At 50.5% G+C, this 12,771-nt stretch overlaps 1 protein-coding gene across 1 annotated transcript; it reads right to left on the reverse strand.

Moving 5' to 3' along the window:
- Positions 1 to 562: 562 nt before the first annotated feature.
- LOC144168939 (uncharacterized) lies at positions 563 to 1,764 on the reverse strand. The gene is made up of 3 exons (XM_077697937.1): positions 1,633 to 1,764; positions 1,000 to 1,082; positions 563 to 928 (listed from the first exon to the last, which is right to left on the reverse strand). Exons 1-3 carry the CDS (start codon positions 1,749 to 1,751, stop codon positions 579 to 581), a joined length of 552 nt encoding a protein of 183 aa, XP_077554063.1. The 5' UTR covers positions 1,752 to 1,764; the 3' UTR covers positions 563 to 578.
- Between the last annotated feature and the right edge of the window lie 11,007 nt (positions 1,765 to 12,771).

Below are 12,771 nucleotides of genomic sequence, written 5' to 3' on the forward strand. Positions count from 1 at the left end.
CTTTAAAGAGTTATGGGGCTACTTAAACCTTTGCTATGGTGATTTCACGGGTATAAAATGATAATTTCAACCAAATTCAGGCAACGAAAATTTTGCATGTAGTTTTACCTTTTCAAACCATTGACAGCAATTGCTCCAGTTATACTTATTGTACCAAATGCATACTTTCTAGGCGCATCGTCGAAAATGCTTTTGGCATACTGGCAGCGAGATGGCGCGTTCTGCTTGGGCCAATCAACCTACTCCCCAAAAACGCAACTTCTGTTGTGCTGGCCTGCTGTGTTCTCCATAACTTTTTGTGTGAAGCAAGTGAGGCAACGTACAGTCCACCAGGCTACGCCGACATGGAGGACGACTACGGCAACATTGTTCCAGCCCAGTGGAGGAATGAAACCCAGAGGAGCCAGTTGCTCGACTTGGAAGCAACACCGTCAAGGAACTACAGTGCAGGTGCTGCAGAGACGCGAAAAATGTTCGCACAGTACTTCATGAATGAAGGTGCCGTGACGTGGCAGTGGGCACACACTTGCCTCCCGGCTCCTCAAAAAACATAAGCACGACACTGGCATGCACAGATTTTACTCAGGTTCTTCTTCAAACGTATACCTCTTAAAGAAATCAAGGAGGTCCAACTCCATGACTTGCTTCATCCTTTTCGGACAAGATCTCAATTTGCTTGCCAACATCTGGCCGTACAGAGAGGCCTGGTCGCTCTGGGCAGCAATGGCTTTGTCAACTTGTGACAGTTCTTCCTCCCATCTGTTTTTTGATTTCGTTGTTTTCTTCCTCCTCGGAGTAGCACGTTCCGGAACGGTGGTGTGGGATGTGTCATGGCTACTGCTCTGTGTAGTGTCGTCGAGGCTGCTCTCCTCTAAATAGCTGCTGGCAGGAACGTCGTGGACGACAACCTCTTCTTCCTCCAGCTCTTCTGCAAAAAAGAAACAGCGAAGACAGTGTAAACATCCACAGTACTTTCATTTATGATTAATAACTTGTTACCTGCAGTGTCGCTATAGATGGCCGCCAACAGTGCTTGAGGGGATTCATCCGTGCACTCCGGGTCCGTAATATTTGATATGGTGCTGAAAATTACAACCAGTTTTGTTAGAGGCACATCTAGTGTACATCTGTGTTTTATGGCACAGAAAAGACTAGTTTGGTTATTGTTCGTGTCGCACGCACTGTCCGTTATTCATATTTTTCCACATTGCTTACTACTGTATACTTGTTCTGGTGAAGACTGATCCAGTAATGGAGCATTCATGTAATTTCGTCACGCTGTTTTTTTTTCCTGCCTTTATTATTCCTGTATTCATGTGTTTTATAACTATTTTGGCCCTTTCACTGAGCGTTGTGATGGCTGTGTACTTGTAAGAGTCTGCAGAAGGCTTACATATTGATAAAAAAAGCAGTAATGGCACGTGAGCCATCTGTCCTTATTTGCATTAGTTGCCATACGGTTTCACGCAAGCAACTAGCTCACACGTACATTCAAGATGAAGTGCCAGTTGCTTGGATATAGTATTGTAACTAGCCACTTGTGCAACCTCAACTTTGACACTTAATTAAACCTGCTTTGATTGCATGCGGACCTGAAATAAACAAGTCAAACAACCACTACAAGGATCAAACCTGTCAATTTCCGTCTCGTCTTTTAGGAACTTCAGCATGGTGAAGTACGGCCAGGTGACTTCTTTTGCCTTCTTGCCTTCCTTCGCACCTGAGCCACTTGGGGCGCCGGTTTTCTGCATCCGCAGTTTTTTTGTGAAGGTGTCTCGCAGGCTCTTCCATCGGCCCGGTAGATTCGCTTCTGGAAGTAGGGATAAAAATTGTTACCCCATAGTTACCTTTAAATCTCTAGCACACCAGCAATTGGAGGGGGGGGGGAGGGGGGGCATCAGATATAACAATCGCTGAAATTGCACATCACTCGTGTTTCCTTGGCTTTTCGAGGCACGGCGAGCCGTGTGGGTGGTCAGAAAATATTTCGTTTGTGTAGCTCCAGGGTAATATATGCCGAGTAGGGCAAGAGTCCGGTAAGCGTCGCCAAATCTCCCCACCACCTCCCGGCGACCCATGTCACGCCCGCATCGCAACTCGCGGTGGGAGCAGCTAGTTTGTCTCGATTTTTACCCAACCGGCAAAAAACCTTTCCGCTGACTGACTAGCCAGAGTTACTGTCCTTGATTAGTCAGTATTAATAGCCTACGTGTGCACGACACACCAGCGAAAGCCAGCGATACGTCTGGGCGAAACCCCAACCAAAACAAAAAAGAGTGTAGTGATTAACCATTAACAGTGACTGCCTAGTCAGTGAGCGGAGGCGGTTTTGCCGGTCGGGAAAAAATCAAGACACACAGCGCAGCAAATTAGGGGTTGCAATATTTACGGCATTTAATCACTGCACCGTCGCGCAATAGCAGGTGTTCGCTGACCATTCACTGATTACGGAAATGAGAATTTACCCGCTCGCGTGCGGGCTCTATCGTCGGGATATGCAGGGTGCGCCAACGTTGCGGCAGTTATTGCATTTGCAACTATTTTGCAATTTTGACAACGGCAAGCTATGACGCACAGTGAGGACTTCGCTGGATACATTCCCCTGTAAGTGGAAGCGCTGCAGGAAGTACATCCTGCGTGCTGAAGCGTACTAGGAATAGGAACTGTAAACATACCTTGAAGGTCGCATCCTATTTCCGCAGCAACTTCTTCCCAAGCCACACTTTTTTTACGTTGGTCCTTGTAGTCCGCCCGTCCGCATTCCCACAAGATAGGACGCTTCTGCACTGCCGTAATGAATTTGTCATTAAATTCCAGGCGCACAGCTTTGGACGATGACATTTTGCAACAAATGCGACCGGCGTGTACGGCACGGGACGGGACGCGGCACGCTCGGAAGCAGAAAGTCGGGGCGCGGGCGGAGAGAACGGAATGTCATGACACATCTCGCGAGACCGTTGCTATTACGACGACCAACGCTGCTACGTCAGGCTTAACAGCTAGAAAAACGCCCTTCTATCTGAAAAAAGAAGGCTATTTGCCGCTTGAAAATTTATGTGAGGGCAAGAGTGGACAAATTTAATTCGAAGTAAACGGTTTAGCACACGATATCGCATTGAGGGATTAGCGACGAAGCTGTTTTCGCTGTGAAGCGGGCGAAGAGGGCGCCGCCATGTTTGGAAACGCTTTGCCGCTGCCGTCGACGGCGACGAACTTTTTCTGCCCTGGCTAGATAGGCGGCGGACGATGTTTTTCCGCCGCCGAGCGTCCAGCGGACGCCGCCGGGCGAAGTTCGTCGACTATTCGTCGCATAAACGCTCCATATATTCCGGCCTTTAGAGCGCGCTTCGCGTCGGCCTTCATGGGTGTCTCTATCCATGTTCTTGGGCAGAGGACGCACTTTAAGCGCCGGGCGCCAGTCCTCTGGGATGCTAGTGCGACCCTCTGCCTGTGCGACGTAGGAGATGTGAAGTCGGGCGAGTAGTCGCCTGCCTTCTTTCGTTTTTCTCAACCGATGGTATTGGTTGTTCAAGTGGGCCTCTCGAAGTTCCTCGAACGTATTCGTCATGTCCAAGTCAACGAGGCGTTGGTTCGAGGTGGAGATGGGGAGGTCGAGGGCCCGCTTGTAGACATTGCGGAGGGTGACCTCCAGCGCGTTAACGTCGCATTTACGCAAGTGTAGGTAGGGCGCCGAATAGAGTATTCGACTGGTAACAAATGCATTCGCTAGACGTAAAGCATTCTTGCACTTGAGACCCCCTCGCTTGTCGGACACCCTGCTGACCATACGGCCCATTTGGTCCCCTACCTTGCGTAGTTTGTGAAGAGTAGTGTCAATGCGTTTGTTCCTGTGGATGAACAGTCCCAACACTCTGATTTCATCCCTTTCCGGAATGGGGCCGCTAGAGAGGGCAAGGTCAATTTGGATGGTGCATTTCGGGTAAGGCCGAATATGCACGAATTCAGATTTATTTGGGGAGCACTCGAGACCACAGTGGCGAGCGTAGGAGTCTACGATCGATGCCGCCTGTTGCAGGTTGGTCTCTATCTGCCCCAATGATCCGTGTGTTGCCCACAGCGTGATGTCGTCGGCGTATAGAGCGTATCTAACGCCCGGGGTGGCATCAAGTAGTGGGGGTAGACGAGCCATGGCGAGGTTAAATATCAGGGGAGAGAGAACGGCTCCCTGCGGGGTACCTCTTGTGCCGACTTGGTACGGCCCATTCTCTGCGTCTTGAATGCGGAGATAAGTTTGCCGATCAGATAAGAACTGTCGGATGTACTGAAAGGCATTTACTGCACAGTTCGTTTCCGAAAGCTGTGTGACAATGACGTCATGCTTGACATTGTCGAAAGCTCCCCGGAGATCCAAGGCGAGTACTACCTTGTCATTCCCGGGATGCTCGACGGGGTCGATGACCTCGCGGTGTAGTTGTAGGAGGACATCCTGTGCGGACCGGTGTGGGCGGAATCCGCGCATGGTGTCCGCAAATACGTGCTGGGCTTCTAGGTGTTGGGAGGGGCGATCTCGTACCATTGTCTCCATGAGCTTCCCCACACGTGAAGTCAAGGAGATGGGTCGGAGGTTTTCGATGGCGATGTTTTAAGTGCGAATGCACTTCCTAAGCGAGCCAGAATCGTCCGCCGCCGTCGTCCGCATAGCAACAGCTGCAGGTGCGCGCGCTCCTCGTCTTCCCTAGCAACGGGGGGAGATGGGCGCGCGCTACTCTCCTCCTCCTCTCTCCGCTCAGTGACTGCGGATGTTGGGCGCCTCCTCTCCACTTCGGGCGGGAGAGCTCTCGCTCGCGTAGCTGGCGCTCCGCATTCCGACGCGTGAGGGCGCTCGTGTAGCCCTCGCCGTAACGGCGGGCGCTACTCTCCTCCTCCTCTCTCCGCTCAGTGACTGCGGGTGTTGGGCGCCTCCTCTCCACTTCGGGCGGGAGAGCTCTCGCTCGCGTAGCGGGCGCTCCGCATTCCGACGCGTGAGGGCGCTCGTGTAGCGGCCGCGTGGCGCGGGAGGGTATTAGTCGAGCGCGCGCCGTCGTCGAGAGCGGTCGCTGGTCCTGCATCTCGATAACGATGATGGCGGACCGGGCAACGGTACCAGCAATAACGAGTGAAATATCTTTCTTTGTAGTTGTGTGCGTGTGTGTAATCTCTCGACTACTCATTAAGATCACGATATCCACCGTAATCGCGCAATCAACAACCGTGCATTCACACTTACACACTCTCCCCCTCGGGGAAGTGCGAGGGAATTTTTTTACCGGGTTTTGGTATAAATGTAACCAATGCCGTTTTCCAGTCGATTGGGAGGGGTGTGTCCCCTTGCCAAATCGCGTTAAAGTAGTCTAAGAGTTGTTGGTATGACGGGTCTGGGAGGTTAGCCAAGAGCTTAACCGTCACTCTGTCTCGCCCGGGGGCAGTACCACGTTTCGTTTCCACCAGGGCTTCCCGAAGGTCGTGAAGCTGAAAAGGTTTGTCCAGCTCCGCGTTCTCTAAACCTGCATAAGAGTACGCTGGGCCGCGGGGGTCGTGTGTCCTGTTGATGTATTTATCTCGCAGGGCAGAGGCGAGTCGTTGTGTATCTCCTTGGAAAGCGTGAATCGACCTTTGTAGACATTTTTGGGTTTCTGTCCGCGTTTGTTGCGGATCAATCAGCGCTCGGAAAAGGCGCAATGTGTTCCGTGTTGACATTTGCCTCGCGGCAGAATTGCAGCGATCCACCCAGTTTGAGTCGGCCAGCTGGGCCGCGTAGTCGGCTGACTCTTGGGTGAGCGCTGCAATTCGGAGTTTCAGCTGACGATTGTGCTTCTGCCGGCGAGACCGGCCGGAGTGCAGCGCGCTGCCGAGTTCAGCGCACTCGGGCGCGCAGCGGAGCGCAGCGCGCCCGATGGAGAGCAGACCGCGGAGAGAGAGGGCGCTGCACATGCGCACAGCACGCTTGCGCCGCGCGCAGCGCCGTGCGCAGTTGTTGGGAGAGAGCGTTCGCTATCGGCGCTATCGGAGAGAGCAGAGGAGGCGAGGGGAGGAGAGACGCAGCTGTGCGGACGCGGACGACAACGACGCAGGAAGGACAGGGCCGCCGGCAAGAGATGCTCCTCTCAGCGTCGCATCTAAAAATTATGCGACAATGGGCAGCTCAATTCAAACCTTTGCAACGCGTGTCTTAAAAAACAACTCTTTCGATTGACATGCAGCGAGAGGCTGACACGGCAAAACTGGATTTCATTGGCCCGTGCTCCTTTTAATAATAAGTGGTCTGGCACAGAACTCCCTGACCACATGATGCTACACTCATCCCATTGTCGGGTAAACGGCAGGAGTAAGTAAAAAAAAAGTGCAACACAAGTAGCGGCAAAATGAAAAGATACACAAATTGCCTAAAGTCCTTTGTGTATAAAAGTTTTGATGTTGGGCGCTTGATGGGAGTAGATTTCCGAGTCTACTGTCCCGTGTTGTTGCTCGCCCCATTCAGCTGCACCTTGGTTGTTTACCGGGTGGTCGTCATGCTGGAGTGTCTAGCCTGCATAACACTCGGCTGCCAAACAGTGGTTGACGCCGGAGAATCGTCGGCAGTTGGCTTCGGCCGTGGATGGTTGGCCACGACTCCTCTGGTCGAGTCTGACAGGTAGACTCTGCTTTATGGAGGACAGTGTTCTGCTGACTGTGGTTGCCCTGCCGGGTTAGCTTCTCCCGCATTGTCTTCATATTCCTCGTACATGTCTCGAACACGGCCGCTTGATTGAGCAGCCGTGGCCCAACTTTCCGCAAGTCGCATGGGCTGCAAGGGAATGGCACCACGAGCGAAATTTGGCGAGCGGCGGCTGACGTCTCGGAATAGCCGGTGCCCGCCGTTTTGTATGTGTCTTCACTAACGTGTTTAATAATAGAACGAAAAATACATGCAGGTAATTGGGTTTTTTCTAGCGTCTAATTGTTGTCTTTGCCGCGGTACTAATTGGAGTGCTAACCAAACATTCTTTTTGCTTGTCATTTATTCAAAATTCGTATGAAGACGTCTTTGATTCAAAGTCATGAAAACCCATGTACTACACTCATATATTGCGCATACATTTTCTGTACACCCTAAATAATTCTCAGGAAAGTTATGACGTATGCAAATTTCGGCATACAATAGAAAAACGTGCTACATAGCATTGAGGTGCACTCATTAATTACGAACGCAGAACTTCGAAAGTTCCAGTCACTACACCGATTTCTGCCCGCGCACGCCTCGTTTGGAGAATAAAAGAACTTGAAAGTTCCGCTCAATGTTTCTTGGGAACGCCTCGAGGGAACGCAATGTTTCTTGTTTCTTGGGAACGCCTTGAGACGGGAATGTTCCTTAGATGTTCAAAAAAATTTGTTTCAGTTCAGACACACAATAATCGGGAACCTATAATTTAAAAAAGCATGCAGAGGTATTCTTCAAGCCCGGTAATTGGGCCAGTTTACGCAAACCCAAAGAAAGCATTGATTTGACCATTGACCTGAATACACTTCAGAGAAACCAAGTTCACACCGACAAAATGCAGCGAGAAAAAATTCGCGCCAATCCACCCTGTGAATATGGTTGGAAAGCAAAGCTGTAAACGGCACCCACAACGATTACCCATCGACGCCACTTAAATTCACTCACGTCGCTCTAAAAACAGTGAAACCAGAGAGAAGTGAAATGAACTTAACCACACCATTTATTACTTCAAAGAGATATTCTTGGTAAGGTTAAATCAAAGCATGATGCATTCATGCATCATGCTTTGATTTAACCTTACCAAGAATATCTCTTTAACCTGCGCCTGAATGGTGATAGGAGTTGTATTGGTGTAGCATATGAGTGAAAACTCTTTTTGTAACTTAAAGAAGCTCAAACACGGGGTTAGACGATCTTTCTTCGCCGTCTCTGCCGCCGCGGACGGAGGCGACGAGATCGGCGGCAAAGACGAAGGAGAAGGGTGAGGAGGAAATACTTCTATTCAGAATTCTAAACGGCCCAGTGTGCGGCCCAGGGGAGTGGAGGGGAGGCCATATACAGTAAGTGCCGCCTGTTCTCTGTCCACCAGCTGATGCTGGGTAGGCAGAGAGGGGCTGGACAGCAGCATCTCCCATTGTTCTTGTTGGGTAATTGACGGAAAGAGAAGGGGGTGCTCAGGGCTAAAGTCGCGCACCCCGATTATGTGAAGGAGTGCTCCTACTTCTGTGCAAAATTTACATTCAGCGTCGTAGCGACTCAGATACATTAAGTGAAGACGTGTTGGGTGTGGGAAGGAGCCGGATTGTATTAGCCGTAGGGTAGTTTGCTGTTCTGTGGAAAGGACAGGGTAAGGCGAGGGTAGGGTCTGTCTAGCTCTGCAGGCGATAATGCTGGGTGATGTCCCTGAACGTGACAAGTGGGTGACTGTCCTCGTGCAGCTTTATTGCCTTCGGTTAAAACTTCAGGCTTGTTGGTGGGCGTGTTTGTTGCCCTCCACGGAAGCGTGAGCGGATGTCCAGATGAGCTGAATGGAACTGTTTGGGGAGTGGGTTTTTAGCACATGCAGTGCAGGTCGGGGCAAACAACCCGACTGGTAATTCCGGTAGGCTTTTTAGGAATCGGTGACTACCCTCCGAACCCCTCGTTGAGTGAGAGCCAAGGCGATGGCTTCCTCTTCTGCTGCCGTCATGTCTTGGGTCTTGAGTGAGGTACACGCAATGAGGTTGGTTCTGGAGGTAGCCACGATAATGGCGAATTGCTGCCCCCGATGTTGGGAGGCGTCTGTGTAGATGAATGCAGGATCCAGACCGAGGGTGCTGTTCAGTGGTTGATCCCGTGTTTGTCGGTGACCCTCGTCATGTGCGGGGTTCATATTTCTAAGAAAAGGGTGCATCTTTAGTTCTTGTCGCCAAGAGTCCGAGAGTACATCAAGCGAGTGACACGCTGTGGCTGCCCAGCCAATCTAGTGAAGGATGCGGCGATCCGCCGCAGTTCTGCCCAATCGGAGCTTCAATTTGGAACGATGGGGCTCTATCAGCTATTCCACCGTGTTGTGGAACCCCGTGCTAAGCATGCAGCCTCTCTGTGGAAGCACTCATGTGAAGACCAATGGCCTGCTCAACCGCCTTTCTAATCATTATATAAGCATCTTTATGTCCTCCTTGCCGAGAAGAAGACCGGGGGTTGACGTAAGTGATTCTCGAGAGGTGACGGGAGGCCGAGATCTACGTTTCCGCGCCGTCAACATGACGGAACCATGCCCCGTGGTAAAACAGATAATCAGAAAACACATTTTAAGTGCAATGCACTTCTTAAGCGACCCTGAACCTGCGTCCACCGGCGATGTCCGCGGACGTGGAGATGGGCGCGCGCAGCCTGGCCGCTGACATGGCACATACAAACGTGGGGGATTGGCCAGGAATCTACTCGTCTTCCCTGGCAACGGGGGGAGATGGGCGCGCGCTGCCTGGCCGCTGACATGGCACATACCCACGTGGGGGATTGGCCAAGAATCGGGCGTGAGAAGGGCTAATGCACCTGCTTAAAGGAGTACTGACACGAAATTTCAAAGCTGAGATCCGCTCTAGCAATCAAGTACAACGACAACACAAATAGGTGTCTGTGAATAAATGCATCTTTCTTTCTTTGTAGTTGTGTGTGTGTGTGTGATCTCTCTTTCGCGAACATTACCGAACCGCGCAAATTCAACTCGTGCATTCGCACTTTCACATTCTTCCCCTCGGGGAACTGTTAAGATAATTTTTACAGCTAAATTTAGCGAAGTGTAAGCACAAGCCGTTTTCTTTGTTTTTCAGATGAAGCACGCCAATTCTAGGCTAAACTGATGATTAGGCAGACGACCCTGTACACTGACGGACAAACCCGCTGCGGTGGCTCAGTGGCTAAGGCGTTGTGCTGCTGAGCACGAGGTCGCGGGTTCGATTCCCGTCTGCGCGGCCGCTTTTCCGTTGGAGGCGAAAAGCAAAAACGCCCGTGTGTGCGAAATTTTGCCGCACGTAAAGATCCCCAGGTGGTCAAAATTAATCCGGAGCCATCCACTACGGCGTGCCTCATCGCCTGCGTTGCGTCGGCGCGTCAAACCTTACAATCAATCATCACTGATGGAGAGCTCCAGTACGAACGCTACTCCATTTACGTCTCCATCGTGGTTTCTTAACGTGACAGTGCTGTGACGGAGAATGTGACGGCTGTGTGAATGAGAGCTAAGCCGCATCTACCGAGCTCATTACTTGCGGATATCGGCTAGGTTGTGACAAGCTGCCCTCTAGCTCGTGTCTGTGGCAGCGACTGCTATCTCATCCTGTCCGATACGGCACGACGGTTCGAAATTTAAAACTAGGGAACCGCAAGCCCACTCGCGATAAGATGAAAAGTCCCGGGCGCGCAGGTTAGATTAAACAGCAAAGCCGGCAATGCTACTTTGTTTTTTTTTTTATGAGCGAAACGATTGCAGTTGCGGCTGCAGACAACGCATGCATTTCGGGTTGGACTTTGCCTGCTCCCTTTGCAAATCGATTGGCATTGAACACCGCGGTATTGCGTTAGACTTTTCAGAGCACTGAAGCATTGCTTGGCAATAGTTTTGCCAAAAATATACGTATTGGAGCAAGATGTGTCGGAAAAATTGGTTAGGGCGCCTCACCTCTCCGTCACCATACGGCGTGGCAGTAGATACCCAGTGAACGGCAAGAAGGGCGTACAGTTGAGCTTGCCTTTATTGTGAGCAGGTGCGCCGTGATGACTTTGGAGAGGTTGACGCGAGTCACCGGAGGAAACGTCCAATGAAGTTTCAAACCGTCCTCGACTTGGGACCCTAACCAAGCCTCAAACATCCTGCACGAAACAGAGAAAAAATACATTGATAAAAAACGTGAATCGACGTTTAAGCAGTTCATAAGGTAATCATAAAACACAATGACGCCAAAAATTCACCTTACGAGCAAGAGTGTTTGCACCAAAGGCGCGTTCACTATTGTTAAATCTTCGCGCTCCTGCAATAGGGACCGGGCAGCTGAACGAGTGGCGCCACCACTCGGCGCTCCCCTCGTTAGTGGAATGAGCCGGTGTATTGGACTACGCAGCCTCCTTTGTTTTTGCCATGTTTGCTTCGGTGATTTGAATATTTTGGGGGTGTTGTGAGCGGATATGTGCAGTGAAACGAAATCTAGACAGAGATGTTGGGTTTTTAACTGCAGCAACGGCTGCGTGAACTTGTCGGACGCTTCTAAAGTTGGGTATGAGCTACAATGACATGAGCTCCGATCGACGCTTGGCTCCAGCTGATCTGAGTGCGAATAAAACTACTATTATTAGAATTCATTCCTTCCTAAATTCACTAAGGGCTACGTAAACGTATTGGATGCTTATAAGTTTTGGAACTGGCGACGTACACATGGGCGCTTTTTGCGGTGCTCTGCACCTGACTCCGGGCTATCTGTGCCGGAATAAAACTACTATTATTATTATTCATTTCTAGGACTTTAAATTATCTTCACTAGTTTTAATGGCTATGGTTTCTACGCCAGCCTTAACTATGGGATACCTGGACACGTGTGATTTGGAGAAAAAGGCACTTAATTACGTACGAGATCGATTACCGTGTGGCCGTGGAAATGGCACGGCAGTTTATCTTTCTGTAACCGTGAGCTTTGTGCGTTTGGTTTTCTTGAGTGACAGCTTGAGAAACAGAGCTGAAGTGGAACTCCCACGTTTGTAGTGGTCATTTTATTAAGAGCCAAAGTTATTCACCCACCCCACAGCCCAAGCTACAAACCATCCTCCTTCCCTTCCCATTTTACCACCCGCGTGGAATAAAGGCTGGCACCAATAGTTTAAAAAATGTGCCAATGTTAACTTCAGCCGTGCTTTTTATTACTTATGTAATTTAGGCCGAGTACCTAAAAAAATTATACCAACTTCCCGTAGGGGAACTCTGAGTATTATGCGAAGCAGCCATGGGGTCGATTCAAGTGCCCATAAGTTTTCAGTTCGTCGTTTCCGTTAGGTTGAAGTACGTAGCTACCGTTATATTTACCGTTATATTTACCGACGCATTTACTATTTGGTTTTCATGGTAACTACCAAACTTTTCACTTACCGGAACTACGAAATGGAAAAATGCGTTGAAGGCATGGCTGCTTCGCATACTACGTAGGGTTCCCCTACGTGAAGATGGTGTAATTATAGTTAAGGGAGGGTGGTGTTAGAGTGGAAAGCCATTATAGAGAGAGAGAGAGAGAGAGAGAGAGAGAGAGACGTTGTACGTCGTATGAGTTTGTCGTTATTTATGAATTATCATAATAATGTTCGACGTAAGCGACATCGAGCTGTGGTTGGCGTTTCACTTTTATTATGACCGCCTTATGGTCTGTGATATGTAAAGTCATGAGCTGTTGTAGTGGATGAACCCTAAAGTTGCTGAAGATGAGGTCGATGCACGTTCCCCGGATGGTTGAGGGCTGCTTGTAATCACGGCCCGCCGAGACTCGCCGACGACGATGAAACGTCGAAGGCGCGTGAAGCGTGCTCAGCTCGTGCCGGCCCAGGAAGACACCGGACACTGTCACTCCAAGATTCCTTAAAGGGGAAGCGTGCTCGTCTCGTGCTGGCCCAGGAAGACACCGGCAACACTGTCGCTCCAGGAGCCCTTCAAGGGTAAGACACCACCGGGCGTTCAGCAAGCCTAGCTGCGCAGTGGGTGTGTGGACACCGCACGGCAAAGGGAGAGACATAGCCCCGAGTCCCCGACCATCAGATGCTTCGCATTTACAATC

Source organism: Haemaphysalis longicornis, unplaced genomic scaffold (genome assembly GCF_048455015.1).
Source record: "Haemaphysalis longicornis isolate Haplotype H1 unplaced genomic scaffold, Haemaphysalis longicornis Haplotype H1 scaffold_2, whole genome shotgun sequence".
Taxonomy (NCBI): Eukaryota; Metazoa; Arthropoda; class Arachnida; order Ixodida; family Ixodidae; genus Haemaphysalis; species Haemaphysalis longicornis.